General features: G+C 34.6%; 1 protein-coding gene across 1 annotated transcript in view; it reads left to right on the forward strand.

Annotated features, from left to right (window-relative positions):
- Window positions 1–21578, forward strand: part of CCDC178 (coiled-coil domain containing 178) — a 173297-nt gene that overhangs the window by 28595 nt on the left and 123124 nt on the right. Inside the window, exons 11-15 of the mRNA XM_068672826.1 lie at window positions 5696–5791; window positions 5926–6062; window positions 10165–10348; window positions 15270–15332; window positions 19272–19433. Of these exons, the coding sequence (XP_068528927.1) occupies window positions 5696–5791; window positions 5926–6062; window positions 10165–10348; window positions 15270–15332; window positions 19272–19433 (642 nt within the window). The remainder of the gene's footprint in view (window positions 1–5695; window positions 5792–5925; window positions 6063–10164; window positions 10349–15269; window positions 15333–19271; window positions 19434–21578) is intronic.

A 21578-nucleotide genomic window follows, 5' to 3' on the forward strand; every position in this document is an offset into this window, starting at 1 on the left:
TGACGAGGAGTTTTCAATTAATTTACAGCTCCATGTGTGGGACCACTAGAGAAAAGGATGAATCAGGCCCAAAGCAATGTTCAGGTGCCTAAAACAGGATTTATATGCACACAACAGAACTTGTAATTTTTTATACCTATGCGTACATGTACATACATGTATATGTATAAATAAAATAACAGTAAAATAACAATAACTCTAAAAATAAATATTTGGAGTTTCCTTCACTGGAGATATTCAAACACTGTTTGGCCATGGTCCTGGGCATCCTGCTCTAGGTGGCCCATCTTGGTCTGAGATGTTTGACTAAATGACCTCCAGAGGTCTCTTCCTACCTCAAACATCCCATGATTCTGTGAAATTCATTCTCTTGTGCCTGCCCAATACTAATATAATTTGTGCATCTAGATTGTGAGGTCCAGAATCTAAGTGGAGTGTTTCCTGCATTCCCCAAGAGACTGAAACTGCTTAGCATGACCAAAAAAGGTAGAGATATACAGGCATATTAGACAGATATTTGATAGATATGTTCTTTCCTTTTTTTCCAATACTCAACTGTGTATTACAGTTTACTTACTGTTACTGGCACTAGCAATTGCTACTGGTATGTAGAAAAATGCTTTTCTCAAATTGAACCAGTACTTATTAGTAAACCTTTCCCCCCCCACCACCCTGGATTTCTTTTCCATCTTTTTTTTTTTTCCTGGTCTGATACATTTCTGTGGGTACCAATTGGGTATTAAAACCGAAACAAGGGAGAAGGTAAAATGTGCAACAGGGATAAGGTGGAGCATGGAACTGTTCCTTTTGTGACCACTTCTGGTTTGATTAGTTTATGCTGAAGATAAGAGCTAGGCTTAGCACACAGTTGAGCTGTTATTGTCAGTTTCATTCAAAAACATGGCTAAACCTTTACAAGCTAGTAAACCTTTAGAAGTAATTGAGGATTTTCAGAAAGCTCAAAGTGATTTTTCTGATCATCATGGAAATATTTGTGGGAGAATGGAATTATTTTGGGAGTAATGAGAAAATATTGTGATTATTTTTAGCAAATTAAGTGGTGTTTGAATTGGATCTAAATTGCAACATGCTAACTGTCACATACATCATTATTTTATTATCAAGAAACAAGTCTGAAGACATAATTAGTGATGTAATATTTTTCTGTCTTTTTTCCCTTGTCTTGATTAATGCTTTTTTATTATTATTTATTTGACATGATCTAGTAGGAGTGGTTTATTGTTTAGTAAATGCTACAACTTTTAGCAGTATAAGGATAAATCTGAGTGTTATTTTTTTCCATGTTGCTGAGGTTTGTGATAAGACAGGCATCTGTATGCATCAAAACCACCTTTCTCTATCTGTATGGGCATAGCTCTTCAAAGATGAGAAAAAAGCCTCCTCATAAAATTAATCTCACATTTACCTACATCTCCATTATTCTGTCACCTTCATTGGTGTCCAACAATTCAAGAACACTTTTTTTTTTTTTTTTCCTACCCTTTAACTAATGGAAGAGGGTTTGGAATCTGAAACTTGGTGGAGACTTAAGATTCATTCATTTGGTAGCCTGCCATCAAAATATTTTTCCAAGCACTGAGGGGAATCAATGCCCTCCTAATACAGTAATGCAGCAAAATTAATGCTCTTTTGTTTCCACTAGCAGCAGAAAGAGATTGGGCATTGAATAATATAGTAGACATGGTTGAGGCAGACAACAGCCCATTAACAAATTAGTTATATAAATATAGTATCTTCATACCCACTTCCTTATAATGCTCTGTATAACAAAAAACAAACAAACAAACAAACAAAAAGTTATGAGGTAGGTGTATATAGAAAATCAGACTTAGGAAATTTTGGATGCTGATTTATTTGCAAACCTACTTTTAATGATCTGTACAGGGAACTTCTAGAAATGTTTTCAAAAAAATAAAGGTTTATCCTGAGATACTTCTTGAGAAACAAAGGAAGTGATAGAAAAGTATCAGATACTAAGTATTACTTGGTTGTAGTTAGTGTCTATGTGGCTCATATCTTTGTTGCATCTATGCAAAGGCATAATTTGATGTTAAAATACTTAAGAAGTCTTAAGACTTCTTCATCTGAAGGTGCTACTCAATCTACAACAAATTATTTGGAGCAAAGGACCAAGGGATTTGTATCTGAGTCCCCTTCAAGTTGGTCTTCTGCCCTTAAAAATTCTGAAGGACATTGTAAATCCTGCATAAGCAGGATACAGATGCTCTTAACAATTAAAAGAAGCATTTTTTTTTCTAATATGCTTTTGTAAAATTTGGTCTACTCCTTTTTGTTTGTTTGTTTGTTTTTCCTTGCTACATCAGGTACAAATAGTAGATTATTCCCTTTGTAGCTATGACCATATTGCATATGCCTGAAGATTTGTAATGTCTCTGCTCTGCCATCCCTGCTCTAGACAAAATAAATTTATTCAGTCTGATCTTACGTCTTCTCAAAGACTTTGTTGCCTTATTCTAAGTCATTATATACACTATATCTTATTGTGAAGAACTGCAAAGTAGCTGTGATTCAACAGCTTCTTTTGGACCAGCTTGAAAAGTGTGAAAAAAAGAGATAAACTGTTGCCTACATGAAGTGCAAAGATTTAATGACTTTAATAGTCAAGTTATTCCAGATCTTTACTTCTGTTTCCAAGAATGTTAACACTATCTGGTCTTCTTACACAGATTTAAAAAAAAAAAAAAAGTGTAAATTAAGTTTTCAAGTTCTTTGCTATGTGGAGCAGTAAATCTACATCAAAATAGTTGAAAGTAAACAACTATCAAGGAGAGGTTTTAGTTAGAATTTCCTTTCTTTTTATCTGGAGTATGATGAAAAATGGAGAAGGAATTAAGAAAAATGGATTCTGTAATAATACTTCATAATATAGTTTAAAAGAGGACAGATATAATAGAATCATAGAACCATTAAGGTTGGAAAAGACTTCTAAGATCATCATCTAGTTCAGCCATCCGTGTACCACCAATATTGCCTGCTAAACCATGTCCCTAAGTACCTCTTCTACCTTTTTCTTAAACACCTCCAGGGATGGTGGTGACTCCACCACTTCCCTGGGCAACCCGTCCCAATGCCTGACTGCTCTTTCTGAGAAGAAATGTCTCCTAATTCCCAACCTAAACCTCCCCTGGTGCAACTTAAGGCCATTCCCTGTAGTCCTATCACTAGTTACCTGTGAGAAGAGGCTGATCCCCAGCTCCCCACACCTTCCTTTCAGGTAGTTCCAGAGAGCAATGAGGTCTCCTCTGAGCCTCCTCTTCTCCAAACAACCCTAGTTCCCTCAGCCACACCTCATGAGACTTGTTCTCTTAGACCCTTTACTAGCTTCATAGCCCTTCTTCAAACACGCTCGAGGCCCTCGATGTCTTTCTTGTACTGAGGGGCCCAAAACTAAACACTGTACTCGAGGTGCGGCCTCACCAGAGCAGAGTACAGGTCCTGCTGGCTGCACTATTCCTGATACAAACCAGGATGCCATTGGCCTTCTTGGCCACCTGGACACACTGCCAGCTCATGTTCAGGTGAGCATCAATCAGCACCCCCAGATCCTTTTCCTCTGCACACCTTTTGAGCCACTTTCCCCTAAGCCTGTAGCGCTGCATGGGGTTGTTGTGACTAAAGTGCAGGACCGGTCACTTAGCCATGTTGAACCTCATCCCACTGGCCTCTGCCCATCGATCCATCCTGTCCAGGTCCCTCTGCAGAGCCTTCCTACCCTCTGGCAGATTGACACTTCCCCTCAACTTGGTGTCATCTGCAAACTTACTGAGGGTGCACTCAATTCCCTCGTCCAAATCATCAGTAAAGATATTAAAGTGAGTGAGCCCCAACACCACTAATCACCAGCTGGATTTAACTCCATAACTGGATTTAACACCATATTTCACACATAGTGATAGAAAACTAAGAGGCGGTTATGTGATGAAAAAGAGATGTAACAACTGAACAGTATTCATAATGCTCAAATGCACAATGAGCTTTACAAATAGTGGTTTTATACGTCTGTATTTGTTGTCTGAATTGACAACATATACCTTTATACCTTAGATCTCCTTTGGAAAGCCACATAGCACATAAAAGATCAAGCAACAGTTCTGTGTTATGCTCCAGTTGGGTCTTTCTAGATTTCTGCTTTTAATTTGTGAGAAGCTTAAAGACTTGCCTTTGTTTTTGCAAACTACCTAACCTGCTTAAACGACAGACAAATGGAAAATGAATAAATTTAGGAGATGGAGGTCATTATAAGTTTTTGTTTGTTTGTTTGTTTGTTTTTGGTTTTGGTTTTGTTTTTTATTATGCTGTGTATTAAAAACATTGCTTTATTTTTGAAAGTACTAAAAGTGTTGTGTTAGAAGGGATTTCAAGAGACTATCCTGAAAATAGTCACACCATATACCTTGCACAGTGTGGTAGTATTTATTGTCATTCTTGTCAAAATATTTGCTCTAAAAACATATGAAAAAGGGAAAAACATTTCTAAAATATTCTATGTACTAGCAATTTAAAAATTGGGAAATTTTGCTCATAATCTGTTTCTTTTTCCCCTATAAATGTAACCAGTTTCTCTTTTTGTTCCCCCAGTGCCTTGAAATATAGTTGATTTCTGTATATTTTTTAGAATATTTTACATATTGAAAGACATTGCTTTTTGATCTGCTTTTTCTAGATTGCTAAAGGTGCTTCTTTTCAGTCTTTCCAAATATACCATGTTTTCTAATCCCTAACCATTTTTCTTTCTCTGTGGACTTTCACAGTATATTTATATCTTAAATTATGGAGCCCTGAAATATACGTACTACTTCAGTTGAGGACTTGCTACACCTCAGGCTTTAATGAAGTAGTTTTTATTGATTTCTATAAATATTAAATAGATTTTTTTGACCTAGAAAATTATATGATTATTTTGTATTTAATAACGAACATTTGCAACTGTCTCTCTTGTAAAACTGGTCTTTCTACAATTATTTTCTGTTCTGAATTTGTCTGTCACATACTTCCTGAGTGTAACATTTTGTATTTGTTTGGATTTAATTTCATCCTGTTGATTATATACCAGCTTCTAGTTTATCATATGCCAGTTAGACCCATATCTCTATAGAGAATGTATAGGTAGGCTCTGTCAGGATAGCTCTGTTATTTCAGTCTCTGCAGAGGAACGAGAGAGAAAGAAAGCACAGTTCATTAAGCTCAGTGTGAGCAGGTATGCCTTTACCTACTTAAATCCACTTTAAATGTTTTCCTTATCCTGTAGATGCTTGCTTCCCTAACATCCTCATTTTGCTTTAGTTCCGTTGGTTGGTCCATCATTGAATCTCTGTATTAATCTCTGTATTAATTTGATAGATATTTCAGGATATTAAGGAAAATCTTGAAGCTGAGAGGAATTAAAGGTATTTTGTTCAATTGCACACCATATGTCATGTATGAATTTGCAGGCTATGAGTGTGTTCTTACTGATACCGTGAAGTCCAAAGATTCTGCTTGGATACATAACAATTGGAATATGCATATAAATAACAGAGCATGAAATACCTCCAGTTACTCTTTAATAGCCTTCCTTTCAAATTTTAATGTAAGATATATTGTTCAAATTTTACAAAGAAATGTAGGAGATGTTTGTATTATTAATTACTTAATTGTTTAAAATGTATTCTAGGTAGAAGACATGAATAACAGAGTAGCTGCCCAAACTGATGAGAGCATAAAAATATCAGATACATCTTCTGAAATGGTTAAAGCTATGGAAGAATTAGTAAGTTCTTTATTTTTTTTTATGTAACTGAAACAAAAATGTTTGCATTTTTGTTTGCAAACTTTTATTTTCTGTGTTGACCTGACTTATTTTGACTTATGTTAAAGGTGTCTTAATGTTTTAATGATCCTTAGAAATCCACCAGAGAAAGTGATCTACAGAATATAAAGCAAAAGCTTCTCAAAATTGATGAAGCACTGGGTGCTTTGAAATATGAAAATGAAGGACTTGAGGAAGAAAATGAAGAGCTTTTGCAAGAATTCAGAGATAGGTAATACTAACAATATAAACATTAACATAGGAAACAAGCATTATTTTTTCACTGAAAACATGCCTATAAAACAGAACCTTGCTTTTATTTTAAGTCTGTCTATAATTAATATTTCAGTAATTTCAAGTCTCTTCAGGCAGAAATTTATCATTGAGATTTTTTGACCTTGACTTGAAAGAAAAAAAGCTAAAATTCTGCCAAAGAGTATGTACATAGTTTGACAATTAAAATTAAACAAGGAAGATTCTGAATTCTCTTTGTTAGAAAAAAACTCAGTCTTAAAAACATTTTGGCAAAGCTTGTATGGATTTTATTTTTATTTATGATCTTTATAAAATAGAATCTGAAATACTACATTTCTCTACTTTCTTCGAGTTCTTGTTAGACATTATGCACATTTTTTTTAGCTCTTCAGTTTATTTATTCCAAATAGCTGTACTTTAAACTATATTGTGCTTAATATTCTCAGTGCATTAATAACATAATAGAAAATAAATAAAACCAATTTTCAGTTCCTTCTTCATCTGGACATCAGGTGTATGCTGTTTTTAGGTATTTGACACATTGCTATTTATCCTCCTGATCTTGTGATCTTTTGGATCTGCAAAGTCACTGAAAAGAAAAAAAAATTTGAAAATAATTGTATTCTCACAAGTACTGTAAAAATCAATAACTGAGTTCAATAGACATACTGTCAGCATGAAAACATTCCTTACTAGACCCCAACAATTCTATACAAGAGATGTAGGAAAGAGGGGAGGGAGGGTATAAACACAAAGATGCAAAAGAGAAGAAGGTATGTTCCTGTCCCTGTTAATGCTCCCAAGTTGGAGCTCATACCTTGCACAATCAAGCAAATCAGCCATAGGACTCAAATGGGTATGAAACCAAGCTTCATTAGAGTTCTGATATTCACAGAACTACTACTAAGAACATTTTAGAATTAAAAGTTGGTTATTTACCTTTACAAATTTGTTAGTTTCAACTGCATTTAATCTTTTTTAAGCATTATCTTTTTAATATATAATTAGTATTGTTTTGAGTGTGTCGTGATTATCGTGTCCTTCCACACGTTCAGGAATTCAGGAAATGCATGCTAAAGTTTGGATCACAGACCCAGACAGTCAATATAACAAGTACCTAGTAATGAAGCTCTCCAGGAACTCAGTCTTTTTATTTTTTCAATGGATGAGTTGAAGACATTCTGAAGGGGAAATACCTTTCTAGACAGCTATTTAGTTTAGTCCTAGAAACCAATGAGAGGAAGCTTATTCAATTTTAAATATTTTTTACAGAAAAGTGTTAATTCACTAGGGAAAAAAAAAAAAAAAAAAAAAAAAAAAAAACACACTTTAAAAATATATCTTGCTTTAGTGGAAGAAAAGGATTCTTAGTCAGCCTAACACAATCCCTGATCTCTGTATATTGCTTTCCTATGATTAGTTAACTCTTAAAAGGATTTTCTGAGATACTTTATTATAGAACCCTTGCCTATTCTCAATCCTAATTTCATGACCAGTAACCTCGCATGAGAAGTATTAATTCCTAGAGAAAAAGGAGTTGCTAATCTATACTAAAATTTCAGATAAATTACATTCCTCTTATTCTACTGAATACAAGCAAGACAGAAAGGAATAATGTTGTTAGTATGGATTTTTGTCTGGGTAATACAGAAATTGAAAATCTTTTATCTTATTGGAGTTCTTGGCTAAATAGGTGTGTTTTAACTAAAGGCTACAAATAATTATAGTTCTCTTGGTTGTTTTGCCATTAAGTATCATGGAGGAAATAGAATGTTTATTCTCAGAAACCTTTAAATTCTCTCATCTTCTATTAATCTCTTGCATTATATTGGAAATATTTTGCATATCAGATCATTAGTGTGATGGTCTGAGCATTTTGTAGCCTCCCACAAACATTCTCAATATAATTGTGCCTTGTTTTTCACACTCCTTTCTGAGTATATTGTGATTTCTGTATGTTCTTTTGCATTAGGGTAGAATTGCTCCATTTTATGAAATTGCTATAGAATTTCTGAAGAAATTAGGGAAGATGTTAAGGTTATTAAGGATCTTCTTTCATAGAGAAGATTAAACTTGTTGCTCATGAACTTGATGGGGACACCCTTTAAGCCATTTCTGATGTGTTCACTAATAGCTTTACCTAGGTCCTTGGGAAGGTGATGGAGCAGCTTATACTGGAAACCACTTTCCAGGCACATTTCACAAAGACAGGAACATCACAGAATCATAGACTCATTTAGGTTCAAAAAGATCTTCAAGAACAAAAAGTTCAAACATCAACCAGACCTACCATATCCACCATGTCCTATCATTAAACCCTTAATTCTATGTCTACATGCCTCTTATATACCTCCAGAGCATCAGGAGTAGTCAGGATATATTCACCAAAGGGAAGTCATGTTTGATGAACATGATAAACTATGATGAAATTACCAGCCTGGTAGATGAGTGGAGAGCCATGGTTATAGTCTTCCTAGACGTCGGTAAGACTCTTGGCACTGCCTCCCATAATACCCCCATATAAAAGCTGTTGATGTAAGGGCTGGGCGGACAGACTGTGAGGCGAACTGAAAACTGGTCAAATAGCCAGGCACAGAGGATGGTGATCAGTAGCATGAAGTCTAGCTGGATGCTAGTAATGAGCAGTGTAGCTCAGGGGTCAGTACTGGGTCCAGTCCTGTTTCACATCTTTGTTAGTGAGCTGGATGACAAGGCAGAGTTTACCGTCAGCAAGACTCCAGATGATACAAAACTGAGAGAAGTAGCAGACACACCAGAGGGTTGTGCTGTTATCTAAAGGGATGTAGATAGTCTGCAGAAATGGTCTGACAGGAACATCATGAAGTTCAAGGGGAAGCTGATAATTCTGCACTTCGGGAGGAACAACCCCAGGCACCAGAACATGCTGGGGGTCACCCATGAATCAATATGAACCAACAATGTCTCCTATGTTCTTTGTCATTCTCATAATTTCTTCGTGCTGTTTCTTTGTGCATTCCAGTATTCAATATTCAACCTTTATGTTTTCAATAGGGAAAAGAAAGGGGGGGGGGGGGGGGGGGGGGGGGAGGAGGGAATATGTGCTTGCCTTACCTCATTTTAACTGTTCTGTATAATCTTAGAGAAGGGAACATTTAAGAAGTTTTTATCTTAGTCAAACTAGAGTAGGTGGAAGCCAGTATGCCCGAGCCATGAAGAAGGCTAATGGCATCCTGAGCTGCATTAGGAGTGTTGCCAGCTGGTTGAGGGAGGTAATCAGTCCCCAAAGCTCAGTGCTGGTGAGGCCACACCTGGTGTGCTCAGTCCAGTTCTGGGCCCCCCAGTACAAGAAAGACCTGGACATACTGGGGAGAGACCAATGTATGGCCACAAAGATGAGAAAGGCACTGGAGAACCTCTCCTGTGAGGAAGGTCTGAGAGCTGGAGCTGTTCAGCCTGAAGAAGAGAAGGTCTGTGGTGGATCTTTTTTAGGTATATAAATAAGTGATGGGAAGGTGCAAAGAGCATGTAACCAGGCTCTTTTCAGTGGTGACCAGTGCCAGGACATGAGGCCATGCGCAAAAATGAAAACACAGGAGGTTCCCTCTGAATATAAGGAAACAATTGTTGACTGTGTGGGTAACTGAGTACTGGCACAGGTGGCCCAGAGAAGCTGTGGAATCTCCCTCCTTGGAGATCTTCAAAAGCCACCTGGACATGGGCCTGGGCACCCTGCTTTGGGTGGCTCTGCCTGAGCAGGGGGTCAGAGCAGGTGACCTCCAGAGGTCATTTCCAACCTTAAGCATTCTGTGATTCTGTGATGAAGGTTAACAATATGGATATGTAGGAAAATAATAAAAAATAGGTACTTATAATTCTTTGATATGAATGAGCAATCAGGGCTTACAGTCATGAATAGAGAAGGCTTAAAGTTTTGAGGAAGAGCTTCATGTATTCAGCATCAAATAAAAGGGTCTAAAATACTGCTTTTGGTTTTGATTTTCAAATATTTTTGTTTTACAGTTTGATACTGGGTTTTCCATTTAGTTACTGTACTTTATAAAAGGTTATGTACGATAATGTCTGTGTTATTTTAACAGTTCAAGAAAAAAGAAGTCGTATCAGTCACAAGTCCAAACTATCTGCAAAAACATACAGAAGACTGAAGAACAAATAGAAAGGCTAAATGAAGAGCTCTGTAAAAATGAACTGTCTTATAATGAAAAAAAAGCAAAGTATGAGGAAATCCAAACAGAAATAACTGCAGAAAAAATCTCTTACAAGGTTGTGATTTTTATTATTATTATTTTTAATTTAAATTCATTTTTAGATTGGAAGACTAGGAAAAAAAGATCTTTGTAACAGAGAAGTATTGAGCAAGCAACCTAATATTAAGCAAATAATAATGTAAAATTTCTGTGTTTTAACATGTACTTTAAAACACTTGAAAATGTGGAAAATAATAACCTCTGAAAAAGAAAATAAATTGGTTACTAAGTGGTCATGGGTAATGACAGGCTAAAAATTAAAGTTGACAAATTTTAAAGACTACTAAGATTTTGTTATTCATAGGTGATTCAACATGGATAGTAACAAATAACCATATTGTTCTTTTGTAACTACATGATTACAAGGATTTGCAAGTCAACATATTTTTACTTGTTAGTAAATGTAAACATTGCAAATGAAATTATTTAATTATCACTTGGATGTCATTAGTTATCTAGAACTGAAATTGAAATTCATCCTTATGAAATTCATCCACAAGTCTTGACATGATTGTGAAGGCTTATGAGACTGAGAAGTATTTTTCTGTCTTTTCACTTTACATAATTTTTAATAGATAACACTGTACATATCAGTGTTATCAGTGTTATTGCAAGGTGTAAAATTCGGCATTCAGAAATACAGAAAAGAAATAATCAGGGGAATTTTCAGGGGTCTTTATGCCAGTGTGTTTTGTATATTCCTCATTAGTGTTCTACTGTATGTATAGTATAGATTGCCTGGAAGAAAAGACTTTAACAGTTTTATTCTCTGTAATAATTTTAAGATTTCCTGACTTAATCAGTAAAATTAAGAACATCATAGCATTTTCCAGTTTATAGTATAAATTGGCATACTAGGCACTCCACATTTTTCCTGCATTCCTTTTCACCTAAGTTCTTGGACATCTAAGTACCAGACTCTGTTTCTAAAAATAAACGAGGAATTGTTGGATGTGATTTAAAACCGAACCAGTTGAAAGACGTATGGAGCCAAAGCAAAAAAATGTAAAACATAGGCTAGAGAACCTTGGAGCTGTTAAGGCCTTGCACTATGCCAAGTTGTCTTCTCTTGGATTCAATTTATATTGTAGGCGATACCTGAATTTTCACCATGTAGTTTTGGCCTATAAATCATCTTTTTGGTATATTATGCTGTTCTGTGGACATGCGTTGTAATGCTAAATTTGCGCTGTTTTGTTTGTGTATAAATTTGATGAGCACCACTTTCTCTACATTCTCGGTGTTGTGTGCTGAAATTTTTACACAATTAGATGTTTAACTGCACAAGCAGGAGAGTCTATTATACTCTTTCTTATTTGATTTTTTTTAATGGTTATTTAGGAAATGATTAAAAATTAGTCTGAGAAATAAGAGTTTTAGAAGAATTTCAGGCAAAGCCCCTGTTTATTTGCTGTCCTATGTCTTTTTTTGTCTTGATTTATCTTTTTCATGTAGCTATTATATTCAGTTATATTTTGAATTTTTAAAATCTGTAACATTTTGTGATAAAGTCAAATGTTGTGTGACAATTTTTTTTCCCTTATTTTCTGCTTTGGATGCCCTATCCACGTAAGGCCCCAGTTCTTATTTTCAAAGAAGTAATAGTCAGTCATTCTATATTTACTTTCCACTTGTCACACATTACTTTTATTATATTCTTGCTCTTTTTCAGGCTGAAAACTCCTGATCCATTAATTGTTTCATGAATGAAAACTGCCCCATATCTGTCATCATTCTATTTGTTCAGTACTGTTTCCAGTTCTATTATTGTGGCGGAAGAAAGCAGGACTAGAACTTGCATAGAATACTCAATAAGTAGACACACGGTGGCATATACATGTACAGTGGTATAAAGATGATCTCTTTTTTTGTCATCTTTCCCTTTCTTAATAGTTCTTAACGTTACATTTATTCTTTTAAATGCAGTGGAAAATTTTATTCACAGTGTCATGGAACTGTCTGTTTTACCTTTATGATATTGTTCCTGTTTGATTACTAGCCACCTCAAAATCCAGTCTTGTATAAAAAAATACATTTTAAAAAGTGCCCTAATGTATAAATCTACATTTACATTAATTGAATTTTGTCTACTGTTAGCAAAACCCAGATGGTTTTACCAAGTCATTCTGCAAAATATCCTATTTTCCACATTGTCTCTGAATAAATTGGAAACCACAGGATCCAGCATGGACCTTGCAGGACCCAATTGTAGCTCTGATGCTCTGAAAACTGATGATTTATTTCTACCTTTGAAGGTCTTCTACCTTTGAATGCATTATATATTCATGTTAGGACTGATTTCTTATGAAGTCATTTATATAATACTTTATGAAATACCAGCTAAGAGTCCAGGTAGACTGTATCACCAGACTCTCTTTTCCACATACTTGTTACATCCTTCAGAAAATTGATGACTTTGCAGCACTGCTTTCCAGTCATAAATAATATATGTATTTTTTTCATAATAATACATGTTATCAGTTTGCCAATTAGGGCTTTTAATTTTTTATTTGCTTTGGGATTTAGTGTTTTTGTTGTTGTTGTTGTTGTTGTTGTTGTTTTGTTTTTTTTCTATCATATTTTGAATGCTTCATGTTCAAATATGTATGTCAATGCTTTTGATCATCTGTTGGTTTTATATTGTCTCTAGAAGCCTTCCTACTCAGATGTGTTTGGAAAAAGACTTGTTACTAGTTCTAATGTTCTTTGTAGGTTTTCTAAAAACTCTTACTTGTGTGGCGTTATTTTTAGATTTAAATTGGCAAAGTTCAGGATCTTTTATATTTTTCTTCTTTTAGACATAATTTCAAATTTTGGAGCATACAGTCAAGCTGCTAATAGCTTCTCTTCTGTGTGATTTTATTTTTGATATTTCCAGACTGTTTGTGAAAACTTGACATGAATGTGCTTTTGGTCTCCAATATTATATTAATTAAGATATATAAGTAATCTCTGCCTGACATGCAAATAGTTGACTGCCTCTTGTAATGCTTTTAATAAAGTATTCAGAAAAAAAAAATCTTTTTTTTTTTTTTTTAAATTGACTACAGCATTACTTTTTGGATTTTGTTGTTCTTTAATGTCCCTTCTCAAGTCATAAATAGTGTTGGAATCCTGGACGAGTAGTCAGTAAGAAATGTATCTCAATGCTTTACACTTATGGTAAGGGAATTTAATTTTGTATGTGTTATCATGACTTAACTTCTACATTAAACCATTGCTAATGGTCCATCTCCAGTGATAAGATAGCTTTCCAGCACCACTCAAGTAGATTCAATACCCCTGTTGTTGAATACCTCCATTACTAACAGTTGCAGAATGATCATTCTGTTATCAGCTTTAATGTTCCTATAGTTAGTCTCAGCTACTGTAACTTAGCAAAAGCACTGTGGTTATAATAATTTAACAGCATATGAAGACACACACAGAGAAGGTGGCCAGAAGTTGCTAGTTTAGTGAGAATAGAGTGCAAGAGAAGCTAAGATACCTCTCTGTCTAAGAAACAGTTGAGCAGAGACGAATTTTGAATATGGTCATATAAACAAAGGTGCAATTTATATTTATATTTATATTTATATTTATATTTATATTTATATTTATATTTATATTTATATTTATATTTATATTTATATTTATATTTATATTTATATTTATATTTAATTTGACTGCCTGGTCTCTGCTGTTATTTTGTTAGACCAATCAACCCTTGGTGTGTTTGATAAAAGTGTCTGTCTGTAACCACCAGTTAATCTGTTTCTGTGGGCTACTGAACAGACTGAAGAATGTATTCACACAATTACCAAGTGTTATTGTTAGTCATTTAAAATAATGCTGCATTTTGGAGCTAGACTCCACCTAGTAGACTAAGTAGACTTAGATTCAGAGAATCTGTATGCATATGTGAGGGGAAATGTAGGGCCATGGTACAGGTTGTTGCTCAGAGTTTTCCATGGAGCAAATGTATGAACTGTCATCTGGAGAAAAAAAGCTCATTGATTAGAGGATTTCCTTGCAATGCACTTTCCACATGAACACTGATCTCCATGTCTTCTATTCCCTTGAAGTTTCTAATAATCTTTGTGATTTGGGGTTTGAGGATAAATGGGGTTGTTTGTCACCTGCTTCTGTATTTTGCTATGTATGTGGCATCTGGGAAATGCTTATGACTTGCTTATGCAAAAACCTCCCTCTCTGAGTGTAGATGGCATATGCGCTCCTGTAATGCAGACATGGATGTGAATAAAACATATTCAAGAAGTACTTTTCAAAAATAGAAGTGATTGAGCCATGTTGCACCTAGTTTTGCTTAAGTAATCAGTTTTGCAGTCCCTTAATTCACTTAACAGCCCTAATTAGGATTTGATTTAGATTATAATCAGGTATAGTTATGATTGTCTGCTAATCTGACCCATTAAACTAGAGGTTTTCGATGTGCAATCTATAATAATTTTCTATATAACTGTAATCCTAGAAGTGGTATGAGTAGGATGCTCATACAAGAAAGGCCTAAAATGTTCCAATTTTTAGTAGAAATTAAAAAAAATAATAATAATAAAAAAAGTTCCATCATATAAAATACAGAAGGTACTGAGATATTTTTAAATTTTAGCATTTGATGTTCAATAGCCAATTAGGTAAGCCAACTCATTCAGCTCTTCATGCATTTAATTATCTTAAGGTGCCAAAATTAAATTAAATTATTTTTATATTTATTCAAATTAAGAAAATATTTTTTCTTTTCATGTAGTATAATCTATATTTATTTACCTATTGTGCCTGAGTTGGTGTTGTAATTTCCTTTTTTGTATATTTTTGAGATACTTGAGAGAAAATTTAAAATCTGTGGTCATCCTTAATGTGATGTTAGTGTTAAATTTTTGTTGTTGTTCATTAATTTGTTTTCTTATGTGTTGCTTATGGCTTTTTTTTTTTCCAAGAATTTAGAATGGAATCTTAAAAAGGAAATTCAAGATGAAAAAGAAGTTTGGAAATTGATTCAGGTAAACATGACAGTAACTGGTTTATTTAAATCTAAATTCTTCTACATTCTTTTTAATTCCAATCACAAATTAGCTTAGAGTAACTTCTAACCAATTCACATAGAAAGCTAATAGGTTTTGCTAAGTAGTAATGTTTGCTGTTTTTTGTTTTCAACTAGGAAAATTTTAATACTTATGAAAACATGGTATATTTAATTATAACCTACTTATTCACAATAATTTCCAATTTGCTAGGAAAGAAAACAAACAAACAAACAAACAAAAAAACTTCCAGTAATAATATATATATATATATATATATATGCAGCAACACTGTAATTTGAATTTGTAAGTTTTTCTTACTTCAGTTTCTGTAGAAAGTGCAATCAGACTTACTATGCCTTATATTGACACACGCATATATAAAATAGGCTACCTTAACACCATTTTATATTCTTCTGGTGTGAACTGCTGAATTTGCACAAGACATGCTTGTATTACTTTTTTTTGGTAGTCAAATATAGAATCATAGAATGGCTTGAATTAGCCGGGACCTTAAAGATCATTTAGTTCCAACCCCCCTGCCATAGTCTCTCACCAGACCAGGATGGGATGGGGTGTCCATTGCTTCTCTGGGCAGCCTGTGCCAGTGCCTCACCAATCCCATAGTAAAGAATTTATTTTTCTCTGGACTTCAGTAATGCTCTTCAATAATCCTCAGGCAAGTGTTGATACTTCTTCAGCTTTTCTGACTGAAATCCCAATAATGGCATCACCAAAAAGGATATTCCATCTATTTCCATCCTTTGGCAAATTGATTCCTTCAGGTGTCTCCTATGAGAGCACGCATAACGGTCATACTAAATGTGTTGTAGTAACTATAAAGTATTATAGCCTTGAGCAAGACACTGAGTGGAAGCTTCAAGACTATTTTCTGAAGAAATCCTAATTTTCTGCATTTAGTGTCACCAGCAAGAGACAGGAGGACTTAAGGTGGGGTTATCAGAACCAAGCTCTAGCTTCTGTGAGATCTCTGGTAGTCTGAGAAACTTTCCTGAGCTCATTACATAATCCCCTATTATGCAAGAAGATGAAAATCAATGTTTTTTTCAAAGTTGCAATCCAGTAACACAGAGACCTCCATGATACAGACAAAAATTAGCAAAATGCCAACTGGCTGTTGGTAAAGTCCTTGTCATTGTTGCTTCCTGCTGACAAGAGAACAGAAAGCGGTATATAACCAATTACAGTTGGGCATCTTCTATAAGGAGATGGGATACAGCGATAATGATCTTGCCAAACTTGAACCACCCTACACAAACTGAATCAAATCCCTTGCAAGCAGTACAAGAATTGCCTTCTTCTTAGTTAAAATTGGTAGCAGCTAAGGAGCAAAATTAATCAATTTCTTCTTATCCAAGACCACTTTGATACTGGAAAAGATCTCTTATGATGCATATTTAGCACAGCAGTAGGCAAAATATCCAGACAGCCCTTTCATAATTGGTAAATGAATGCCATTGAGATTCACCTCTTCCTTCCTAAGAAGGAGACTTGTAATACTTCTGTGAAAAATATGTCTAGTATTAATATGCACACCCTCACTATTGTGAGATGCAAGATTGTTTGGTTCCATTGATCCTTGCGGCTCATCCTGAAATGAATATTCACATGCTGTGAGTGTTCTGATGTTGGATTCTGATCCATGTATGTAGATACTAATCTAAAGAACATAGCCAGAACTGTTTGGAGGCATTGCAGTCCTTTACTGCAAGTCCTCTTAACTCAGAATCCCTTTCTGCCTTCTTTTGCAGTTGTCTCAGACAGGAGAGATGTAATTTGAGAGGTCTTGAATGCTTTTCTTCTTTAGAAATGAACCTTGAATTTACTGTGATGACTATATCTCCTTCTGAGACTTTTATTCCCATTTAATTTTTTTGAGAGGTCTGATCCTTTTTTATTTGCTTGTGGATATTTACAGTCACCATCTTTCTTCAGTTACAAAGCCTGTTCTTTACCATTTTGTGACTTCAATTTTGCAAGAGCTCAACAGCAGAATCTAGTATCTATATCTCGCACTTCTAGAAAGACAGTCTCTAAGAGAGATTTTGCAGTTCCTCTCCATTCCTGACATTAGCAGGAAGTGCTGAATGCTCCTCTTCTAAGCCATGTGTTGAACAAGGTCTCTGCCATATGTACTTGTCTTTGATGCACAACTTCTTTTTGATTCAGTCTTTGCCTAAGAGAAGGCTGAAGGATCTGACTGATGCATCATGACAGGTTTGATTTGGTGCTTCCAAACATCTTCCTTACTTTTTTTTGAATTAGTGCTGATAATTTTGATTATTTGTTGGAACAAAAAGTCTTCTTCTTCTCTCTCAGTCTTGCAAAGACCACTCAGTGGCAATTCTAGCCCACTTCCCTTCTACAGATGGGAACAGAACACTTCCCTAATGGGAAACAAATTTGCTTCTCAGATCTGCTTTTGTCATTGTAGTCCATATGTTTTCAGAATAAAGAGGATGATCTTTGTAAGTATCTTATAATTCTTTTAAGGAGATTTTTAAGTTCTTTTTTTTATACTAAAACAAATTTTTCTATTTTTTTTTTCCAAAGCTTAATTTTTCTGGGTTAGATGAACTTTATATCCTTTATCCCAAGCACATTTTTCTTACTAATAAAACAAAATTATGATGTGAAAGGCTGTTGAAGAAGCAAAAACTATCATTAACTAGTGACTCTACAAGTGCACAGCAGTTTAGATGAGGGTCTGTTCTAACATAACTAGAAGGAATCCCCTAATGCCATCTGAGTGTAAAGCACCAGAGCTCCAGAAATGCTAATGGTCTTCTGGAAAGCTTGTCCATTCCAATTACCAACAATGTTGTCATCTGGAACTTTATCCATAACTTCATCTAATATTGTGCCATTCTATAGGAATTCAGAAATTTTCCTGCATTTACTACTTGAAATACTCCAAGTAAGGATAAATAGGTAGACTATGATTTAAAACTTCAAAAAGATTAAGTCATATGTATGGTCATTCCCAGACTTCTTTTCAATTATCTTCCTGGCATCTTTCATTCTGGTTCTACAGATGAAAGGAAGTCAAAATAGTACCAGTTTCATTCCACTTGTATGTTATATATTATATATATATATATATATATATATATATAAAACATATATAATATAACATATTATAAGTTCACTCAGTGCTAGACAGATAAATAATTATTTGAGTTCAAGTGATGGTGAATTGGATGTATTAGAAATTGAAAATGTATGTAATGCCTGCCTGCACTTCCTGAAGAACATGTCTTGTATATAACATTTCTCTTTCTTTATTTATTTCTTTGGCAGGGAGAAGGTTCAGGTGGAATGTAGCCTGGTTGTTGTATTTTGTATTTTCCAACATTGAAGGGCGTTCATTTATTTATTTATTTATTTATTTTCCACTCTTTGTTGTCTTCATTCTCTCTCTCTCTCTTTTTTTTTTTTTTTTTTTTTTTTTTTTTTTAATTTAAGAACATGCCTATGGTGATAAAATTTCCCCTTGGAAAAGATTTTTGCTCTTGGCATTAGTATTTGGAATTTTAATCCATCTTTTATGGAATTCTATTCTACTGTTTGCTTAAGTATTACTGTAAATTCATTGTCTGCTTCAGTGTAATATTTGCATTTCATAATATTCCTTGCTGGTTCGTCTGCTGTGTTTGTTTGACAGTAGTGCTGGTTATTCAGACTATTCATATGCTGACATAAAGGCCAACTTTTCCTTCATTCTGAAGACGTTTCTAATCATCTTATGATATATTTGTTAAATTATTTTTGTATATGGATTTTTTTGGTCTATTTATAGTATTCACTTGATGTTCTTTCAGATTCAGATTTTTCATGTTTAACTTCTGCTTCTGATTTCATACTGAAAGCAAATTCTATATATATTTTAATAAACAGGCCAGGATTAAAACAATATATGATGAGCTAGAGGAAGAGCGAAAAGAGAAACTGAGGAAAAGAGATGAAGATATGAAGATGATAGGAGAGAGGGAGAGAGAAGTAGCTGATCTAGAAACAAAGTACAAAAGAAGTAAAAAATTATTTAAAGAAAACCATGAGGTAAAAGTGGTAAATTCTGGACCATTTTGTAGTGTAATTTAATTTGTGCTATTACTTATTGAATATAAATATATAAATAAGAATAAACTGATGCTTACAGGGACCCATAAAGATCATTTAGGTCCAACTCCGCTGCTGTGGGCAGGGATCCCACCCACCAGACCAGATTGCCCAAAGCCCTGTCCAGTCTGGCCTTAAACACTTCCAGGGATGGAGCATCCACAGCTTCTCTGGGTGGCCTGTGCCAGTGCCTTGCCACCCTCTGAGTGAAGAATTTACTCCTTATACCTCATCTAAATGTACCTTCTTTTCATTTAAAAATAATACCCCTATCACAACACTCTCTGATTAAAAAACACCTCCACATCTTGTACTAATACTTGCATATCCTTTTTGTAGTGTGGGCCTCAGAGCTGAAAGCAGCACTCCAGGTGGTGTCTCACAAGAACAGAGTACAGGGTTAGAGTCACTTCCCTCAACCTGCTGGTCATGACTCTTTTGGTGCAGCCCAGAATATGGTTGGCTTTCTGGGCTGCAGCATACATTGCCAGCTCATATTCAGATTTTTGTTCACCAGTACCCCCAATTCCTTCTCTGCAGGGTTGTTCTCAGTCCACTCATTGCCCAGCCTGTATTCATGTCTGGTATTGTCCTGACTCAGTTGCAGGACCTTGAACTCGGCCTTGCTGAACTACATTAGATTAGAAACCCACCTCCCATCAAGCCTGTCCTGGTCCCTCTGGGTGGCATCCCTTTCAAAGGGGGCAAAGGAAATAAGTGGTTTTTCTTTGTACCTGAACCTGAAAATGTAATAATCAGTGTAAAAGGATTTATTTCTTAAGTATCTGAAAGAGGAGGGCATTACTGTCATAAAAGCAAAAGCAAAATACCTTCATTTTTGTTTCAAAATCAACGCTAAACAAAACTAGCTATTGATGGTCTTTGTCTAGAACAAAAGTTGGAGTTTTCTGTAATCCATATACATCTTCCATATCATTCTCACAATCAAGCAAGGTCAACATCTTTTGAACATATTTAGTTTAGATACAGGGTTTTTTATTTGGGGTAAAAGCCCAGACAGAAGAGTTTCTGCTGCCTCATCTATAAGAAGCTGTAGCAGCATCACTCTGTAGGTTTATGATTGAGTTATTTGCCTACTGGTAAATAGCTTGCTACTGGAGATCTTCTCCAGTTTTTATTGTTATTCTATTTGCAGGGTTCTTGATATAGTCTGCAGGTAGCAATACTTCAATTCTTTTGTAGATGCAATGGAGAATGTTGAATAGTTTTAGTTGAGATAATGAATTATGTGATAGTTTATTTTTGATTCAGGTTTAATAAGTCAAATTGAAAAATAATAATAAAAAAAATAATAAAAAAAGATTCCTCTAATAGTTAATAGTGTTTTCAAAACAACACATTAATGGCAGTGACTAATATTGTTAGCCCTTCCCCAGCTAAACCTGAGTAGAAACAATGTGACAAAGATCACATCATTAGTTTCTTGGAAACCTAGAGAGGTGTGGTATAAGTTATATATCATCGTCTATAGCTATGTATTTGCTTCTGTGTTAAAAGCCCGGAAACAGAATTTGCCCAAGCAGATTTGTATGTGAATGATGTGTGAAAGATACTGGTAATTTCAAGAAGGAACTTTCTTATTGATTAAAGGTTCCAAGTGTTTCAGAATGGAAATACTAGTACTGATTTTAATGTTTATTATTATAGAAGAAATTGAATTTAAAGCTTTTAATAATGTATCTATTATATGATCTATATAAGTATATTTCATAATGTAAAATTGTCCTTATTACATGTATTAATAATAATTTCTATCATTTAATATTTGGTGCTCATACTAATGATGCAAATGAAATTAATACAATAGACAAGAACTTCTGTTTTGTTTGAGGTACTAATTAATAACAGAATGGATTGATGAAAAATATAAAAGTGAGATATCCCAATCATTTATTTTCCTTCTTTTTCCTCTTCCCATTAGCTGTCTTTAGCTGTATTTTTCATGAGCTAGTGATAATAAGTAGTAAACATTTCTTTTGTCCTTTATACAACTTCCATGGAAGCTATTCAAAATATTTGTTTTGGTTACAGAACTTTATATGTAGCTTCCTAACAAAAGGAATG

This window comes from Anas acuta, chromosome 2 (genome assembly GCF_963932015.1).
Source record: "Anas acuta chromosome 2, bAnaAcu1.1, whole genome shotgun sequence".
Classification (NCBI taxonomy): domain Eukaryota; kingdom Metazoa; phylum Chordata; class Aves; order Anseriformes; family Anatidae; genus Anas; species Anas acuta.